The sequence below is a fragment of the Sturnira hondurensis genome, unplaced genomic scaffold (genome assembly GCF_014824575.4).
Source record: "Sturnira hondurensis isolate 20B ecotype Veracruz unplaced genomic scaffold, ASM1482457v3 Scaffold0022215, whole genome shotgun sequence".
Lineage (NCBI taxonomy): Eukaryota > Metazoa > Chordata > Mammalia > Chiroptera > Phyllostomidae > Sturnira > Sturnira hondurensis.
This window is the reverse complement of record NW_028094846.1, coordinates 8562408-8583304: the sequence shown is the minus strand read 5'-3', so window position 1 is coordinate 8583304 and position 20897 is coordinate 8562408. Positions and strand designations below refer to the sequence as shown.

Here is a 20897-nt window from a genome sequence, read left to right as displayed (position 1 = left end):
TTTTTTGGTGTGCACTTCCTTTCTGATACCATTTTCACTATCTCTGACTTTTTTTTAAACATAAGGAGTTGTTTTTGCCAAAAATCTGGCCTCATGAGAATGTTTGTCATAATCTATTAAATTATGCATAATTAGTACTTAAAGTCTGAAATTACAGCACCCTGATGAAAAATTAGAGGGTTTTTTTTAAATGTTCATACACTGACTAGTTGGAACCCAAGCTAATCTTTTCGCACATTCACATTTCTGCAAAACTGGCGGAGAAAAGGAAACTAATGTTCAATGAGCAGCTACGATGTGCCACAACTCTGCTGGGGAGCTTAGTTCTCGTATCTTATTTTCACAACCTTGTAGTAACTACCTTGCTCATTTTACACACTCAGAAGGCTGTTTTCTTAAACACACATTCCATTATCAAAGTGATACACGTACATTGTGGACAAAAATCAACCAGACTTAAAATCCAACCCATCACCCACCCCACTAAAGGCATTCCTCTTTTAATTTTTAGCCTTTTCTTTTGGGACTGACAATATCTACCTCAACATTCCTAAATAAAACCCAGGGGTAGAAAGGTATTATTATCTAGAAACGCGGAGATTAAATTGGGAAGGCCCTGAAGTCCTCTGTCCTCTTGACCCGGTTTGGACTGGCTGCTCTCAGCCAGCTAGTGGCTGGCATTCTGGGACTTCCCTTGACGGTGATCTGGGGATTCCCTCTGACGTCTCCCTGGCCGTCCCAATTTACCCTCCGTGTGCTGGACAGGTACGGTGGCTCTCAGTGCAAGTTCAGTTTAGCAATCACGTCCACGTGGAACTCTGGGGTGACTGCTCCGTGGTCTTGGCTTCCAGTTGTACTGGAAGTCCCTCTCCTTCAAATCCTGTATGGAAAACGTTCTATTCTGCTTTAAATCCTTGAAAAGTCTCAGCAGGCTCTCCTCATCACAGATGTTCGGAAATTGCCCAGTGACGTTCCTCAAAGTGGGTCTGTCTTTACTCACTATGATGAGCACGTAAGAGACCCCTCTAAACTGGCAACTCATAACCTGCCGTGATCGGACATTTTCTTTCAGGCCGTCACGAAACGACCCTTACCTAGTGTGACTTTCCCTTATCGTCTCATATAAAATAACACTCCTTTGCCCCCTTCTCCACCCACATCGGCTCTAGCTCCTTTACCTCCCCTCACCGTTCTCTACGGCGCAGGTCACACTACCTGACACACTGCAAAGTTTCTTTTTGTCAGCCCACTCCTCCCAGAACACAAGCTCCACGGAGGTAGGCGCTCCAGTCTGGGCTGCTGCCCACAGCACTGCGAACGCTCTGTCCACACAGGCCCCAGCAGTGTGTGGCGCGTCACAGGGATTTAAAACGTGCATACTGGACGAGTGGCAGGACTGACTGCACAGAGCGAGGTAATCTGCTCAGCCGTCACCCTGCAGCACTTGGAATCGGGAACGAAACTGGGTCGGGGCGAGGAAGGAAGGGGCAGGAGGTCTCACAGCTGCCTGTCCTGGTTTTAGGTCATTCTTACAGCAGGAGCCGCCCATCAGTGATGGCCACGTGGGCCAAGGGATGGGGAAGCCCATCATAAAGTGGACGTGAAGCCGTACAGATCTGGGTTCGAATTCCGGTTCCGCCACTCACTTGGCATCAGCATTCTATCTACAAATGAGGCTAACGCCTGCGGCTGTTTCACAGGGCCGCTGCCGGGATAGTTGGTGCAGTGTACTGATTATTTAGGAATGTGTTGAATGTATCGGAAAAAAACCACCAAGTGTATCAGTTTCCTGGGGATGCTGCAGCAAACTATGACAAAGCAAGTGGCTTCAAAACAACAGACACTCTCTCTCCTGGTTTTCTGGAGGCCAGAAGCCCCAAATTAAGGTGTGGGCCAAGTGCACTTCCCCCGAAGGCTGCGGGGGAACCCTTCCCTGCTTCTCCCAGCCTCTGCGAGCTTCGGGCATCCCCGGCGTGTGTCTGCACCGTGTGTCTGCACAGCTCGGGTCTTCGCTTCTGCTCCGCAAGGCCTCCTCCTCTGTGTCCACGTCCTTCCTCCTCTGCCTCTTACACGGACACTTGGCGCTGGATTTGCAACCATCCAGATAATCCAGGGTGGCCCCCTCTTGAGATCCTTAATTTAATTACTTCTGCAAAGACCCTTTTCCCAAATCAGGTCATGTTCCCATGTTCTGGACATCAGGAAGGGACATACCTTTTTTAGAGGTCAGCATCAATCAACGGCACCAGGCACGTATTTTGTCCTTCTTGTTGGGTTTTGTGCCCTTATTGAATGTGCTACACTCTTTCCAGCTACAAGCTTCAGCAGGGCTGTCTTCCTGTTGGGCGCACCTTCAGATTTGGCAACAGACTATGCTGTTATGAATGACAGTCTTCATGGTATCTCAGTATTTTCTGATATCTAGTTTCTAATTTAAAAATATTTTCTAGCCCTAAGAATGCTCCTTCTCATTTAAATGGATACTAGAATATAGTGTGCCTTTAAAAAGCTATTTGAGAGGCTCTTAATAACAGCAACTAAACTTAGACATATAAAAACACTAGAATTTTAAGAGTTTGGTTTTTACTTAATTCAAAATAGAGACGAAACATTAGGTCCTTACAACACTTACATGATAGCATCTTAGTTATACTACAGAGATAATGGTATGCTTTTGATTGTCCCTAAACAGAAAGAACCATCACCAAAAATATGTGACCACAATCCACAGGAAAGATGGCAAAATAAGGAAAATGGAGAAAAAGAGGGTTATAGTGAGGAAAATAGAATTGTATTAGGTATTTTTTCTGAGGCGTAAATTTTTGGCACAATCAGCACTTCTGAAATAGCATGGCATTATTAACAATAAAGCAGAAATAGTACCCAATGATTCTGAAAAGCAACTATATTCTAAAGGATGACTTCTTGGAGTCTAATAACATTTCTTCTGAAAACCCATTCATGAATCTCAACAATCAACAAAGAACAGAGGCAGGTACATTTCTGCAAATGAAGTTTCTAATCCACTCTCACTCCGATAGGACTGATGCAACGCAGCTTTGTCTGGTCCGTGGTTCGCCGTTTCTAGTGTGGAAGACGCATAAACCAGCCTTTCACACGGGCATGAGATTCCACAAGATGAGCTTCTCTTTAAATTGCCATGTCAATTAAACGTGACAACAGCACTGTGATGGACAAAACGTTGGTGTCCCCCCGACATCCATGCACTGAAACCCTAGCCCTGGATGTGACAGCCGTCATAACCCTTGAGGTGGGGCCGTTAGAATTCACCATATTTTGCCGTGTGTGCTGTGCACCCATGGTTTTTGACCCAAACTTCCAGGGAAAAAAATCTTTCATTTTAATTTTTAAACGAAATTATTTATTTATTTATTTATTTATTTATATTTAGCAACAAAACCGATGATCGCATTCTAGGGTTTTATTTTGCACGTGGATAGCGTTGTTATTTTCTGGAGTTACACTTTTAATACAAAAGCATAAGTAAAAGAATTAAAAATATTTACATAGATATGGAATTAGTAACAGCCATGTAAAATGCGCGCCCTTATCTTTCCCTCAAAAATTTGGGCACAAAAGTGCCGATTATACAGGGCAAAATACAGTGATCAGGTCAAGAGGGTGGTTCCCTCGTGACTGGGATCAGCACCCTTACCAAGAGGCCCCCGGGGGCTCCCGAGTCGTGGTGGGAGGCGGTGTGCAGCCAGGCAGAGGGCCCTCGGCAGGCACCAAGTCTTGGACCGCAGCCTTCAGAACCGTGGGAAACGAACTCAGGGTGAGCGCCCCGTCCACAGTGTCCTGTTGTACCGAGTGTCCCGAACCAAGACGAGTGCGGCACCCGGATGTATCATTTGGGCACAAATACAACGGAGGTGCTAAAGTCACTACTAAGGCTTGGGAAAGATCATAAGTATCACTCCAATTTGCTAGTTAAAGTGACATTTAGTTATGAAAGCTCATCTTTTGCCTGTAATCCTGTGCTGTTATCTCTGGTGTCAGTACTAGAAGAGGCTAGATTCTCTCCCAACGGCTATTCCACACGCAGTCTCTTTTGGGAAGCCTCGTCTACCATTTGGGGAGCCTCATCTGCCATTTGGGGAGCCTCGTCTGCCATGTGGGGACAGTCTGGCTTCTTGTGGCTACTGCAAAGCTACTTTACCTAATTGTTATGTGCATACCCAACGGTATTCTGCTTTTAAATGTATTTCTCTCTCACCGCTTACTCTCACTCATGTATTATCTCACTGGCTCCCTCACTGGCCTACCTGGCTCCTCATATATACATCTACATACTTCTGTACAATTTCCACTTTTAAAAATTAATTACAGAAGATTTGTTTGAATAAGTTTTTGATTCTTTAGATGTCACTACCCTGACTAAAGCAAGAGGAAAAAAATCTAAGTGGTCTTTAAGTGGAAAAAATAACCTGAGCTAAAATGATAATCTTTATTAGCCATTCTCTTTCTAATTCAGTCTTTTATTTCCTCATATCCTATGCATTCCTGCAATGTTCACTCTTTTCTACCTTGAATTCTTTCTGTCACTCTGCTCTCTAGTGTTGGAAGGAACACTCCAAACTCGGACAAAATAAGGTCTGTGAGCAGAAAGAAGACAGTGAAGCAGATGGTAATTTCCCGTTGTCCTATATTAAAAACCAATTAAAATGAGAAACAAAGTTGCCGTGCAAGTTTCTGAAGGAAATAAAACTAGTTTGTGATTTCAGAGAAAAGAAAGCAATGGAGATGACCGGGTGAGCACAGCAGCTTCCCTTCCTAAGCAGGGACACTGCAGAGGTCAGAGGGCAGGTGGGGGGTGCCCAGAGTCACAGCAAACACGTTTCCTCCCAGGGGGCAGCTCCAGTCTGTTCTGGATGCGAACACAACTCGATGGCCCACCAACCTGAGTCATAAATCCTTGTGTCTGACACATAAAGTAAAAAGGCTGTGGTATAAGTTCGGCCAGTCCCGAACAGCAGGGAGACGGGGAAGGAAGGAGGGAGGACGCATACCTAAAGTCAGCACCTTTTAGCTCATTTTATGGAAATCATGTATTCTTCCTCTTGGACAAGGCTGTGGGGCTGCCCAGGGCCTAGACCAAGCCCCAGCAATAAATCTCAAGATGCTTTATAAACACCCCGCCCCCGGGTTCCTACTCCTGTTGCGTAACAGAATGGTGAACTATGCCTGCACTTTGGAAAAAAGGACTTTGCCAAACTGTGCAAGTAAAAATGAAAACAAAACCCCCAAAACCCAAACAAGTCAAGTCATGACAGACAGAGACGGGATGCTTCCTAAAACGTCGATGTAATGCACGCCTCCCTTTTATTCCCTGGGTTCGTTCAAACCTGTCGGAGCACAATGAGGAACAGTAACACCTCCTCTGTTGTACCGCTGGTTCCGTGACACACTGTCACGGGCACAGCATTTACGAGCCACAGAAAACTTGTTCCCCAGCATGACTGTGGCTAAGTTTTATTTAACAAGAGTCAGGGAGAAGAGCGCATCCTTTTAACATCCCTGAAAAATCCAATAGAAGCTACTTTTACAATGTATCCGATTAAAATTACCCAACATAAAAATGTCAACAAGTTCTGTTTGGTCCGATTCAATTTCTCTGCTGCAGAGAAATAAAAAACTAAGCTGTTTTAATGGCCAACTTAATATCCTGCTAGAAACCAGTGACTAGAGAGTGAGAAGAAACTCGGCTAATTTTTGAAGCAGTGTATTTTAGCGGTGGGAAAGCCACGGGTTAGCATTAATGTAACAGACACTTTCCAGTTAATTCCCTCGGATCTCAGCTCATTGGTTCCCTGTTTTTGAGACACGTCGGGGAGAGCTGAAATGTAGCTTCAATTCAGGCAGGTTTCTGCTTCTCTGTCTCTCTCCTTCCTTATTATACTTATTAGTGTCATTGCCACTATTATTAAGAATACTAACTCATTCACTTGATTGAAAACTGAAAGGTCAGAGTATCATACAATGAAACATTCGTCTCCCTCCCTCTCTGACGCACCAGGTCTCTGGTTTCTCCTTGGAAGCTGTCACTGCTGAAGGCTTCCTCTGCCGAGTTCTAGTGCTGCCCAAACACGGATACCCACGTGGTATGTCTTGCAGAAGTCACGGGATAAGACCCATACGTATTTCTGCACCCACTTTCTCCACCCCCTTTGTAGTGTAGCCTGGACACTGCTTCCCATGACTACACGTGGAGCTACTTTCTTTTCTGATAGGTACACAGTAGCCCATTACAAAGACGTAACATGATTTATTTAAATAACTTCCCATGGGTGGATGTTTAGGTTGTCTGCTCGTGTGTTATTCATGAACACGGACGTGATGACTGAGTAAGTCTGCAGGGCAAATTCTTAGATTTGGGCTGCTCCTGGGACAGAGAGGATGGATAATTTTGCCAAAAATGCCCTCTTCACAAGCAATTGAACATAAAATGGACTAATCTCCCAAAACAAACATTTTTGTATTTGCTAATCTCATAGGTAAAAATCAGTAGCTCCTTACGGTTTTAATGTGCTTTTATTAATTATAAATAGGGCACACCGTCTTTTTCCTGTGATTAAAGGCATTTACATTTCCTTTCCTGTGAAATGAATAGGCCTTTGCCTATTTCAAAGTTTCCACAGGTTAATAAAGTAATTTATGTGCACCGTTTAGAGTCTACTTATTTTTAAGACTTGTTCAAAAAACAAAAACGGCAGCAATCCCCGGCCTCCTCCTCTGACAGGTTCCTTCCCCAGAAATAACCACCTCTAACCTCTCTCAGCCAGTTCTTTTGGAAGTCAACACCAAGTCTCAAGCTCTATGGCTGCACTGATATTTTTTAAATATTTTATTTATTTATCTTTAGAAGGGGAGGGAAGGAGTGAATATCAATGTATGGTTGCCTCTCATGAGTCCCCTGCTGGGAACTGGCCTGCAACCCAGGCATGTGCCCTGACAGGGAATCGAACCCCAATCGTGTGCTTTGCAGGCCCGCGCTCAATCCACTGAGCTGTACCGGCCAGGGCTGATATTTTTAATTCTTCCATCTTAGACATTATCTACTGACTTCCCGCTGTGGAAGATGGGAACTCGACTCTTTCCTCCCCCCTTACTAGCCCAGGAAGACGATGTTCAGCCTCTTTCACCTCAGGGCACACATAAACTCATTACTAAAAATCTGTGACACACTAGAAAAATATATATTTTTTCTGATCTGACTAAAAAATAGGTATAATCTTGACTCACTCACTTCACTCCGGCCTCCTGACCACTCCAGCCTGGACCTTTGCCTTCATTCCACAGCTGGTACAGGGCCGTTTGACTGGGTTCTGGGCAACTTTGACTGGACAGCTATTATTGTGTTGGCTGCTGTCATTTTTAACTTTGATAATCTAAGGGAAAAGAGGCTGGTGCCCCTGACTAAATAGTGGGGGCTGTGAGTTTAAAAAACCCTGCTGCCCGCCGGTTGAGAGTCACTGGCCCAGCAGGTGCCCACACCCCTGTTCTCCCACCTTCCGATACAGTTACACAGCAGCTTTGCTAAGGACCAACAATGTGACGACTGTCACGCTGTTTAGAGCGCACCCCATAGCAAACTGGGGTGTGACACAGCCTAGGGGCCCAGAGTGTAGACCCTGAGGGCAGACTGCCTCTGTGTCAACCCTGCCTACCTACGACAAGTCACTTAACCTTCCATGCCCGGTGTCCTCATCTGTAAAACAGCACCTGGTTGGACTATAAGAATTAACAGATTCATATACATAAAGTGCTTGATATGCCCTGGACTACTTTTCGTTTCTCCCGTAGCTATTATCTGATTATTCATTTACTTAGGGGTCTGGGTGCTTCTTGCTGATCCAATCCCGAACTCACTCCCTGTCATTTACACACATTGAGTCATTGCATCAGTCTGTCCCGGAGAAGTCTTCACTCCTGACCGCTCCAGCCTGGACCTTTGCCTCATTCCACAGCTGGTACAGGGCCTTTTGACTGGGTTCTCTCTGCGACATCCTCCTGAGGGCCCCTGGCCTGCTGCCTCGTGTTAGTGCTTCTGCCCTGCACCCCACATCCTGCTCCTTCTTGGTGAAGGAAATTTCCCACTAGCTTCCGGAGAAGTGTGCCCAGGAGGGAATTTTTAAAAACTGTGCATATCTGAAAGTGTCTTTATTTTATTCTCACGTGTGGTTAATGGCTCGTAGCTCGATACGAATTCTAGGTGGCAGCTAATGTCCTTCAGAGGGGGGAGGGCACGCCTCATTGTTTCCGAGCTTCTGAGCTGCTGGTGGGTGGTCGGAAGCCGTTCTGCTTTCTGACCCTCAGTACGTGATCTGTTTTTCCTTCCTCTGGAAGTTTGTGACCCGTCTCTGGCACCAGACACCAATGGAAACTTCCTGAAAATGCCTGGTCAATGGCACAGAGGAAGCCCTTTCGATCTGGGAACACCTAACCTTCAGTTGTGGGAAAATGTGTTGAACGATTTGGCTAGTGTTTCCTCTCCTTGTTTTTCTTTTTCTGGAACTCACTGTTTTGATATTGGACTTTCTGAACGTTTGCTCTTATTATATAACCATTTTCCCCTCTACCTGCTGAGATATTTCCTTATTTTCATCTTCGAACCCTTCTACTGAGTTTTATTTCTGTTACTCTTTTTTTTGCCACCACCGATCCCTGGGCTACTGGAGAGTGTGCGGTAAAGTGCAGCTTGGTTCTTGGCTTTCCGCAGCGCCAGCTTAGTGCTGGGCTTTCTCAAGTCAGCCAGGCCCCTGTCAGCCACACTCCCCTGGCTTTCCCCCCCTCAGTTTATTACTGTCTTGGGTTGCTTTCTCCTTTGCCATTCTCCTTGTCTTGGAGGAACCTTATCTAAAAACAATTTTCTTTACTATAGTTATGGTCGAGTTTCTGGAGGAAATACGATTAGATGCTTATGTTAAACTCACCAATTTTATCCGCAGAAGTCCGACCTGAACCTAAGAACCGTTCCTGATTGTCTACGCCGTCCTGATTGTCTAGGCCGATCATTTCTCCTTCCCACTCAATTCTCCCACTACCGTAGGGGTTTACGAAGATCAGCACTGCCCAGGACTGGTCACAACGGGTTCCTTGCCCAGGCGCCACGTTCCAGAGGTCTCAGCGCTGTGCTCCTGGGCACTGGCCCCGCAGAGCCGGACGCACCGGCCCCGCTGGCCACAAGCCCGCCCGAGGGCCCTCTGAGGGTGCGGAGCTGCGTCTGGAAATTCTGTCCAGCCTTCCAGATGGCAACAGAAATACACAGTCAAGGTTAAAGGATAGAGTATATTTCAGTTTGCTGATTTGAAAAATGTTTGTCAGACTAACTCAAACAGTAAGACATGTGATGCAGCTTTGTACACCTAGCAAGCAGTTGGTCCGCAGCTAAAAACATCCCCCCCCCTTCCCTCCTGGGTTCTCCTTCCCCAGGCCCTCAGCCTGGCTGAGACCCTAAGAGTAACCCCCACAAATGACTTCAGAAAAGGAAATCTATTATTTGAGACACTTTACTGCCATCTGTTGGAAATGTTAGGAATAACTACAAATCCACGCAGGCCCCCCAGGTGTGGGACAGTGCATGACCTGTGCAGCCGGAGGGGCGGGTGGTGCGGTGCTGCCGTGAGTGAGGGTGGGGGCAGATGACAGAGCCAATCCGCAATCCAACTCCCACTCACACGTTAGAAGGAACCGGGGTCTGGCACCTTGACCGAGAAGTGAGAACTGCTTTCCTCATTTAAAAAAGATGTTCTCACTGCTAATCCAGATCTATCTCCTAAGAGCAAAGTAAGAGCTGGCTTTAGTAGGGGAGCTTGAGAACGTCAGTACCGGTTTTTATTTCCCTCACACCAGTGGGGAGTTCCAAACAACTAAGTGCCAAGAGAGCTTCAGGAATGTGCTGGAGAGCGATCTGGAATCCGACCGGCTGGTAAATGCCAGCTGCTTCTTTCCCATGGACACACCTGCCTGAAGCCAGGTGGGTAGTGAGGTCCGCTGGGTCCGAGGCTTGCTTTGAAAATGGGAACGTTCCCTCGCATCTGACACATCGGGGAACCACCTGCAATTTTTTATCACGACTCCATCTGTGGGAAGCCATGGGTGGACAAAGAAAACTGCGCCCCGAGGGGCTTGCCACGTGCGAACGCACCAAACGCTCCCCGACGCAGAGCGCGCGCAGACCTGCGCCAGGCACCGCGCGCCACCGCCTGTTACCAGCGCGCCTCTCCTATCACGATGCGCCACTCGGTCTCCAAACCCCACTCCGTAACTTCACAGTAAACTTAAAAACTACTCTGAGGCCCAGTGCCTCCAGCAAATTTCAGGGCGTTTCCCCAGGTAAAGTGCCGTATTTATTGTAGTACCTGTGTATCCAGCACCTAGTTCCTCCCGGCACACGTCATCGACCTGGTTTCCAAGGGCAGCGCCCTCGCCCTTCCCCCACGCGCCCCGTGGGTTTCGCCGTGCACTTCTGCACCGCTCGGTGGTGGTCGGTAGGAACCGGTGTCGTGTTACAGCGAAACGGACCGGACTCTGCGTGGCTGCCTGGACCTGGACACCGCCCCTTTCTGCTGGGCCGCTACCACCGCTGTCACCACGTGTGTCTTGCAGGATGTCACAGGTTCCCAAGACGAACTAGACACTGCCTTACGGTTTTTAAGAAATCTCGAAACTGCCCAACTAAAAGCCTCAAGCGAGATTAGTCATGGTCTTCTTTGCTGGGGGTGGGTGTGGGGGATGGGGGTGGGTGTGGGGAGGGTCCTAGGTAAAGGGGTGGTGGAGGGATTAAGCAAAACAGAAAAAAACTCAACAACAACAAAAATAATGAATACCCTTTAAAAATCCTGGCCGATTTAAAATTATCCTTTATAATAATTTTAGGAATGCCCTACAGAAAATATTCTGCTTTAATATTGATTATCTTCAGTTTCCTCAACTTTTTTACCACTTAGATCAATAAATGTCGGGAAACATGGCTACAAGGTTGCCTTTCCCTCAGTTTTTCCAGTTTGGTTTCCTTTTTTTTTTTTGGTAGCGGTATTTTAAATTTTGCTTGACTTCTTAATTTACATAAACATGAATATTTGGGGTGGCTAACTTTGACTCTAAGACTTTTGATACATTCTTTCCTAAGACTTGCTAGGATGTATCAAAGGCATACTATAATGTATATAAGTATATACTTCACAAAAATGTTGTCTACTGTTCAGCTTTCCCCTAAGGTATTTGGAAGCTTTCTTTTAAAGTTGAATTCATATAGGTTTTATTTCCATTGAAAATGAATATTTACTACTAGTTCTAGTGTATGCGGTCAATGAATATACCTCCCAGTATCAAGTGCATTCAAGGACCCAACCACCTGAAGAAATAATTTCCTCTAGAAAACCCAACAAATCAGGCTTTGCATGTTTAAATTTGAAAATGTTTAATTTATTTTTTAAAATTCTTATTTATTTTTAAAAGATTTTATTTAAATATTTTTAGAGAGGGGAAGGCAGGGAGAAAGAGAGAGAGAAACATCGATGTGTGGTTGCCTCTCATGTGTCCCCCACTGGGGACCTGGCCCACAACCCAGGCATGTGCCCTGACTGGGAATTGAACTGGCGACCCTGTGGTTCTCAGGCCTGCGCTCAATTCACTGAGCTACACCAGCCAGGGCAAAAAATTATCTTCTGATGGCTAAATTAAAATATGGATGTTGTCACCAAGGCAAAATAGTTTTTTTTTAGGTTTTCCAAATCTGGAAATGGGTGCTTTAGATATGGTGTTCATAGGCCTTACAAAAAAATCTCATCTTCAGTGGAAAAAAACTAGTGTAACAAAACCTGGGCCAGATGCCGGCACAGACACGAGGGTCAGTACCTGGGGAGCCTGCAAGCTGCTGAGTGCAGGCGTCCGAGAACTGCTGGGAGGGACACTCTCTACCTAACCTCTCCCTCTCACTTCTCAGTGAATTCTTGACATTTGCTAGGTTTCTCCTCTTTGTGAATTTGCTTGTAGATATTGTGAAATGTCTTAATTTCTATTTGTACCTGTGGCACCCCAATATAGGCAGTTCCGCCTTTTTTACGTTCAAAAGTTTTCCCACCAGTTTGAAATCTGTGTGCAGAGTTCAGAGACCCTGTGCGTTCACAGAGCTCCTTCCGGTTGCGACGTCTCTGCAGCGAAAGGGGCCTGTCTCTCGGGAGTGGGCATCTCTCTGTAGCTGAGTGTGTCACACCTGACACCAACACGGATGCCACGGATTCACACTGGCACAGCCTCACAGAGGGGACGGGCCCTCTGGGGGTCCCTCTTCTCCTGGAGAAGAACGAAGGGGACCCAGAGGTTGGGAAGTGTGAGAACCACACAGAAACAGAAGGGCTTCCCCACACACCCTGGACTCGGCTTATTGTTTGGAAACAAACTTCTGGAATTTTCCTTCTTCTTCTCTGGCCTATCCCTTGCTGGTGCTTCCGTGTCTTCCTAACTTCCCGACGTGCCGGGGCTTAGTCTCGGACTCCTCTCTTGGACCCACACACAGTTCCCTGGTGATTTCGTTCAGCCCCACGCACGGCTTCGAACACCGTCTCTGTGAAAACCCTGCGACTGGGGTTTCCAGGCTGTACCTCCCCCTTCATTTCCAGACTCACAGATTCCACCTGGGTGCCTCACAGGAGCCTCAAACTTAACGTGCCTGGAATTGAGCTCCTGGTTAATCCTACGTTCCAACTTGCTTCTCCCACAGTCTCTCCCAATTTAAACAATAACAACCGCATTCTTCTAGCTGCTCCAGCCGAAATCCCTCATTTTCTGTTTCTCACTTCCCACATCGGATCCAACAAGCAAGTTCTGTGGGCCCCCCTTTGAATACGCCCAGAACCCAGTCACTGCTCAGCCTCCTTGCCCCACCACAGTGGCCGGGGCCTGTCACCCCTCGTCTAGACTGTTGCAACAGCACTCCAGTGGGCCTCGGAGCCCGGACACTCGCATCTGCCCTCTCGGTCTAGAAGCCAGAGGCTTCCCCACCTCGTAAAAGCCGCAGCCCTTCCGAGGGCACAGCAGGCCTTTGGGACCTGCTCAGTGACGTCACCTGCCATGGCTCTCCCCCCCCCCGCTCACTCCATGCCAGCCCCACTGGCGTCGCTGCCCCTCCTGGACCATTCCGGGCACATCCCCCTCCACACCAGCTGCTCCCCGGGGTGGAGCGCCTCGCTCCCGGGCAGCCGCATGCCTGACTGGCATACTGTCACCAGGTCTTTACTCAAATGTCACTGAACAGTGGGGCATTCTTCGGTCACCTTAGCTAAAATTACGCTTCCCTGACACTTTCTATTTCCATTCCCTACTTACTTTTTTCTTTGTACTTATCACCATCCAGCACAGCATATATTTTACTCATTACTCTTGCTTATTGTCTGTCATTGCTCAGTAGAATGTAAGCTTCACAAGGGGAGAGAGTTTCGTCTATTTGTTCACGTTGTATCTCCAGGCACTGGAGATACAACGTGGCACATGGTTGTTACTCAGTAACTATTTGCTGCAGAAACAAATGGGTTTGTTTAAAATTAAAAATCAATAAGAGCCACACAAGACACTATAATAATTACTGTGGACAACCATCAGTAATCTGCCTTCCTAATTAACATAAGAATCTTCCAAAGGCAGAAGTGTTATCTTGCACACCTTTTCACCCCAGGGACTGGCACAGATGTAACGTACACAACAATTACTCAATTCCGTGTCTGACAGCAGATCTACTTAAAGACACAGCACTAGGGGATGAAAACAGAACAACAGAATCACGATCTAAGTCAACATCAGACTGGCATGCAAGAAAAAATGGCTCCAAGTAGTCTTTCCTGTCTAATATTTATGAGCAATAGCTTTCGGTGCTAATTTAGGACACCCACTCCAAAAACGACCCCGGACGCCGTGAGTCAGGACTTGCAGGCTGGGCAGAAGGTGGCTGGTTCTGGACTCGGCACCGAGGCCGCCTGACCTTACTTTGTCTTTGGGACCAGTGCCCGGGATGTTGGAGATGTTAACAATTTACGATACGGTTCTGTCTTTTATGAAATTACAATCATTCTTCAGACTCTGAATGCACTTCCTCTGTGGGTCAAAGCTTGTCAAAGGTTCTTAGAGAAGTGACAAGACAGTCATCGACATAACATTGTAAACAGTGACACCAAAGAAGTCGAAAGAAGGTGACTTCTGAACCGGCCTAATTCACACAGAGCTCGCACATGAAACCCAGCCACAATGGCCACAGACAGACAGGGTCACAGTGCCATTCCCACCAACCCCCACGCTGGTCCCAACACACGCCAGAGACGTGCAAAGGAGATGCAATGGGAGGAGGGTTTTACTTCTCCAAGTGTGACTCCTGGGAGAAACATGTTTGCCAACCTGACTAAATTCTAGTAAACCCACAATTCTTACAGGATGAAAACAGAAAGGAAGGATTCAAATTCTCACTAAGATGTCTGAGTTCCATCTAAAATATGGAGAGAAATGAACAAAAAGGCAAAGATGAAAAGACCAAAACCTAACACTCAGAAAACACAAGCAAAATCCTAGAATGATCCATATTAACCAACATACAAAAAATAAATGGTTGTTTTATCTACTTAGCAAATGTCTATGACTACACGTCTAGAATCAATAACACAGCAATACAAAACACTTCCTATATTTCAAGTCCTTTCATTATTTTAATGTCAATGATGTTTTCTTAAAAGGACGAGGCCTGTCTAATTACCCACACACCCACTGGTAAGCATAAAACACACGAAACAGATCACACCGGGCAGGAAACAGGGAAAGGACAGCTTTGATGTTGACATTAATTCCTCTAATGTGTAACAACTCATGTGGGTGTTTTTTAAAAATTTCTCTCTCTGTCGCCCACTCTAATCACAGTCCTGAACACAACTTGCATGGGGTCTATAACATTAGCTCAGCGGAAGAAGCCTGCTCTGAAATTACATTACACAAGACAGCAAGCAGTACCTGCGTGACCAGGACACAAACCACTCAGTCCCAAGCATCCGTACAATGCTGGCTCCCCGGTGAACCCCTGAACTTCAACAAGATCACCCAATGAGCTTTCCAAATTGAGAGCCACGCAGCAAAAGCCCGGAAACGACGCACCATCCAACTTGTCCAGGACTGCGCACAGCACACTCACCGGGCTCGGATCAATTGTATCTCTGTAAAGCCACTTTGCTGCCCCTTGGTCATAAAGAACAGACCTTTCTGGTGTGACCCCTTCACTCTTGGATAACATATTAGCTTTCAACGCGCTTCCTTCACGGGAAATGCAGGATGTTTTGTTTGATTGTAACACTCAAAAACAAGCCCACTAATTAGCGGATAAAAGCTAGGAATGTCCTTCCTTTGAGTAGCTTACCCAGTTTAGCGGCGCCCTCTGGTGGGTACTCAGGAAACTGACCCTCGGAAGGGACGCTGACAGTCCTCCGCAGGCACCTCCCCTTGGTGGAGTCCGTCTGCTCCGGCCCTCCCTCTGCCGGCACCTAGTCAACCAAAAGGAGAAGGAGATGAAACCGCATAGGGAGCTCGCCACGGCCACCTTCTGATCGAGTTCTGCTTTTTGTGACTAAAGACAGGAGCTTGTGATCACCTGAGCAAAGCAGAAGAAATGCAGAAGTCAAGTATATATACAATGGTAAAGTATTGCCAACCCCTTTTCCGGAAGCTTGTCTTTAAAAAGAAAACCAAAACATCAGGAAAGGTGAGTATGTAGATTAGCTTACTTGAAAGTATGTACAAATCACATCCAGGTGTGTGTACCTGTTTGGGAGTTCGGAAAACAGAAGAGAACACCCACACAAATAAAAGATTCTTTTACATCGGAAACTGGTTCACAAGCTCCAATCCTGCCCAATGCTCAGTACGGTAAATGGAAATAAAAGTCAACCACAAAGACTCAGCTACAGCATTCTCTTACAAGGTTTTCTTACATAAAATCACCAAACTTCTCTTCTGTTTTAGAATTAAGCACTTAGGGGTAGTCCATAAAGTACATTTTCAGTGAAAACTTACATAGATACTTAAATAAAATAGCACGCTTTCTTCCATGAATGAGATTAGTTTTCGAAACCCTAGAAAACATTTTTTCTGGCGCAGTTTCCGAAACACACCCAGTGCTGCTTGCACACGAGGAATGAGGGCTGTGAGTGGCACAGAGAGTCTCCAGCGCCAGCACCTCGGGCTGTCCCTGCAGAGTGGCAGGAGGGCGCTTAGGCCCTTTCGCAATGACGTCTTACTAGGAACCTTTATCAAAGCTGAGAGGAGTAATGAACCCCAAGTTACCATTTCCCATGGCTCCGGCACTGGGATTTCCGTGATGTCGGTAACGATGGCTAGCACCGAGTTCCCACTATGCACAGGGCTAAGGGATTTACACGTGCGACCTATCAGAGAGCCATTACCATCAGCCCCTTTTACAGACCAGGAATCATTTGTTTCTGCCCACGACTGCAGTGCATACTCATCCCAGTATTACTCATCCCAGTATTACTCATCCCAGCCGCTGACCCAGAAACGCTGGGGTCCACGCAGGCTAACGTGGACATGCCTTCTGCTCTGCGCCCGCCACCCAACTCCCGGGACTGGGGCCCCGGAGGTGCAGAAAGCGAACCTCTCTCTGTTCCTGACCATCTGAACAGCAATGTCTTCATAATGGACTGAAAATTTTCACCCCCTGCACACGGCCCAAATTCGCTATTTCCTCGTCACCACAACTATGCCTACTGCTGGCACTCTGAGAAACCAAAAGCAGAATAAGAGAGGTAAAAGTCAAGGAAAATAAAGGGAGACCAAACAATAACATCAGTGAAAGCAGGAACCCTTCCAGAAGTGCTCTGCAATACGGGACTTTACAAACAGTGATCCAAGCCGTCCTTCCCTCTCAGGACGGAAGTTATCACTGTCTCAACTTGAACGACCGAAACATCAGCGCTGAGAGTGAACCTCCATCTGCTCAGAGGCGAGCGTGTGTCCTCCACCTGCCTTGCAGCTAGAAAAGAACAGGGTAAACTGGGGGGAAAGTCTGCCTCTCTGACCAGATGAACCTAAACAAACATACCCATTTTCCTCCTGGTTCTAACAGTGTCTGTTATCTGAACTGACGAAGGCTCAAGCCATTAAGAAAAAAGGTGGCAGTTCTTTCTGATATTACACGAGGCAATGACCTATGACCTTTTCTGTGGAAATTTGTAAAGGTTATATTGAGGAAAAAGTAGGGAACGGTTTCTATTACCTACACTTTGTCTCTACCATGTCTAAGGAAGGATAAATAAAATATGTCAAACTTCTTATTTGGGCCTAACGTTCATTCACAATTATTTTCTCACAGTGTTCACGTAGAGTCTTTGTTTGCCACTCTCGTAACTGAAAATATAAGCAAAGATTTCATTCAAAGTATCCTGTGTAGGTTGGGGTATTTCACCTGACTTGGCATATATGGGAACATAGTTTTGACTTTTATTCTAAACCTGAATTTCTTACAAATATTTCACTTTTACAACACTATAGATTGCTTCTTGCCAAAAATATTTTCAAAAGATATTGATCTACTTGAAAATGAGAGGGATCAGATTTCAAATATTTTCAAACTAAGCTGGAGCCCACCAGTCTTAGTAGACAGCCAAAGAGAATCAGTTCTAGAAACTCAATTTTAGAAAAGCTGTTTTATCCATTCTAACTGCCCCAATTCAGTTTACTAGTTCACATTTATTATTTATACTGACTTGCTCTTAAAAATGTGTACATCATCCAGGTTCTATAACATGACAGGAATGTTTTTTAACCTCTTTGGCCTTGTACCGTGTCCCCGAGTCTGATTTTTCCTCAGGGAAAAAAGAATTCAAGCACTTTGATTCCCTCCCCTTCGGAGGAGGAAAGTGGGGCAGGGGAAGGAGTAATGGGCTTCTCGGGTGTCTGAGGCGTGTTCGCAACAAAGCCAGGCTGATCCTGACTCCCAGCCCTCCGTCAGTTCCAGGCCACCCGTGATGACGGGAGAGTGACACGCACAGGGAAATCCAGTTACTTGGAAAACATTATTTATATATGTGTGCCTCATAGTTTCTATAAAACTGCCTTTCATTTTGTCTAGAATTCTATAAAAATTATTTCGATTTCGATCTGTGTACATGAGGATTAAATAAAATAGCAAAGGCAAGGAAACCAAGGCCGTGCTAACGGTAGGAGGAAGCTCTGCCCCTCTTTCTCCCTAGAGTGCTCAGGATGCGCAGGTCTACCGGGTCGGACACGGGGGACGTGCGTGCTGGGGGGCAGGCGCGACCGGGGCTTCTGCATAAGCTCTTCTACAAAGAAAGAACGCCTCTGCTGAGAGCGCCCAACTTCGGACTTTCCATTCTAGGAACAGCAAATTGCTTGCACTGATTTCCCTAACCCGCTCCCTGTTTTGTAGTTCAGAGCCTTTGCTAAGCTTCTTCTCTCAGCTTGAAATACTGTCCCCCACTTTCTTTTCTGTTCTACACCTAACCAATAAAACGGTTCGTCCTACAGCTGTGGACAGACATCACCTCTGTGAGGAGCCTTCCCTCCCACCAATCACCGAAGAGAAGGCTAAGGTACACCTCCCCGGGGGCCCCTCCGGGAACAGATTTTCCTGTCACTACACTTAACACACTGAATGATAACTATTCCTCTGTGCATGTGTATTCCTAATTCCATGTAATTGACAGCTTGCACCTTACCAGTCAATCCTCAAATCTTAAAATGGCTCCAACCACGAATGAATGAATGAATATTTAATAGATAGAGAGGGTGGCCATTTTCGGGAAAGAAGAAAACACAACATCAGCCCAGACGTTGGTAAGCATGCGACCTGTGTAGTTTGTTTCGGAACAGCGAGCAGGCCAGTTCAGTGAGAGCCCCTTGCAGGGCAGAGGCTGGGCAGAAACCGAAATACATTTCGACCACGGTGCAAGGGCCTTAGTGCCAAGCCGCGCACAATTCAGGAGGCGCTGGGAACCCACTCAGGTCTGTGGATCGGAGGAAAGGCAGTCTTTTCATCGGTCTTTCCCCTCCCTACCCCTCCTTCTTCTGATACGTCCTACAGACCAGTAATATTCATAACACACGACTTTGATCAAATCCCTTCCTTTCTTAAGCTTCCTTTGGTGACCGCCCATTCCCAATAACATCTTCATGACACAGAACACATTCCTTTAGAAGAAATAAATTTCTTTCTTTTATTCTATCCAGTTTGTTTGTGCTGTTCAGCAAATGCTATTTTAAAATTATCTGCCTTATTTCCACAATCAACTTGGCACGCGGGAGAGAGAAGACAGAACTCCCCGCAGGAACGCGCACACTCGGGCCAAGGTGCATCCGTGGGAGGCCGCGAAGGTGGTTCTGAATGGCGCCCGCCACTCCCGAGCAGTTACCCCAGGAAGAGTCGCAGTTGGTTTTCGGCTGTTTGCACAGAAGCCTAACTGCCGTTTTCACTATTGTAGCTGAGTGTAAATACTGCTTTCTTAAAGCATGAAAAACATTCTGAATTATTTTAAAATCGCATTATTGCCTTGCCGCCTGGGCCCCAGCCTCCTGCTTTAAAAACTCCACGCACGGAAGTAGAATCTGAGCAACAAAAGACGGGGCCACAGTGACCTTTCCGAAGGGTGTGTCATTGCCCCAGGACCTCACTGGGCTTTCCTGTGTCTTTTTACTCTGGCTGCACCTCGGTGGGGGGGCGGGTCCGGGGGGGGGGGGGTCAGGATAGTCTTCTCTGCCATTTCCCCCAAGTCCGTAATCTCCGGTTGACTCGGTCTTATCTCCTGCAAGCACAATGGAATCCAAATGGCCTCCCACGCCCTCTTGAAACGGGCTCGGGGCCAAGCCAGCTGGGGCCTTTCCTGGCGTCCGGGCAGGGAAGTGTATCTCATAACACAGGGCCACTGTCTGTCTATAGGAGGCGACCGGCTAAACCAGTGAGTCACTCCTCAGGGTGAGCCTCCTGCCACACTTCCCCCTCCCAGCACTCTGCCCCTACCTACCCTCGTGCTACATTCCCTAACTGGCGATTGGTGCATTTAACCCTCTTCCCAGGAACCCCCCCCCACGCAGACGTTCCCCATTTTCTGACGGGAAACGTGCATCGTGAAGAGAACACCGAAACAGCCCGCACACCGAACGCACGAGCGCTACAGACTAATGTCACCTCCCACGCTCCAGCAGTGCCCAGCCGCAGGGCCAGTTTCAAACCTCCCCAATCCCTCCTGGTGGGGCTTTTAACCCAGCAGCAAATACCCCTGTGATTCCTTGGGGTTGAAAACAGCCTTTTTAGATCATTTAAAAAGGGAATTCCGCAAATTTCTTGTTTCAAGGAATCCTAAGCTGCTCAATGCAGAATTCTGAGGGGGAGGGTTACACCCCTCCTGACGGTGTGGGTGAGAGGTAGAGAGTGACCATGTATTCCGGTCCTTACACACACGCACACAGGCAGTGTGACTGTATATTCCGGTCCTTACACACGCACATGAGATTTCCAATCATTTCTTGTAATGGAATTGACAGAATATGAAATTTATCATTCATGTAGCCAGTATAGCAATGGCTTAACATTGTCTTATTCTAGAGACTTAGTTCAGTTCTTCCAACTTAATGGGGAACATCCCTGTCTCAGGGCTCACTGCCCTGAGCGTTTTGTTCACTGTTCAGGAACTCCTCATCCTTCGCGTGGGCTGCTGTGCTAATCTTCCTGTTTCCCTCCACTTCCATTCACTCGATTTCCCACGTGGTCACCAGAGTGACTCTTCCGAGAAGCAAATGTGATGATGTCCTGCCCTGTCCCTCCCCTATCCATGGTCTGAAAATTATTATTTCTGGAATAAAGTCCAAATTCC

General features: G+C 46.8%; 1 protein-coding gene across 6 annotated transcripts in view; it reads right to left on the bottom strand.

Moving 5' to 3' along the window:
* RASAL2 (RAS protein activator like 2) overlaps positions 1–20897 on the bottom strand; it is a 274200-nt gene that overhangs the window by 113215 nt on the left and 140088 nt on the right. For all 6 annotated transcript variants that reach the window (XM_037035070.1, XM_037035073.1, XM_037035071.1 and 3 more), the window contains exon 3: positions 15413–15536. In XM_037035070.1, coding sequence (XP_036890965.1) covers positions 15413–15536 — 124 coding nt within the window. The remainder of the gene's footprint in view (positions 1–15412; positions 15537–20897) is intronic.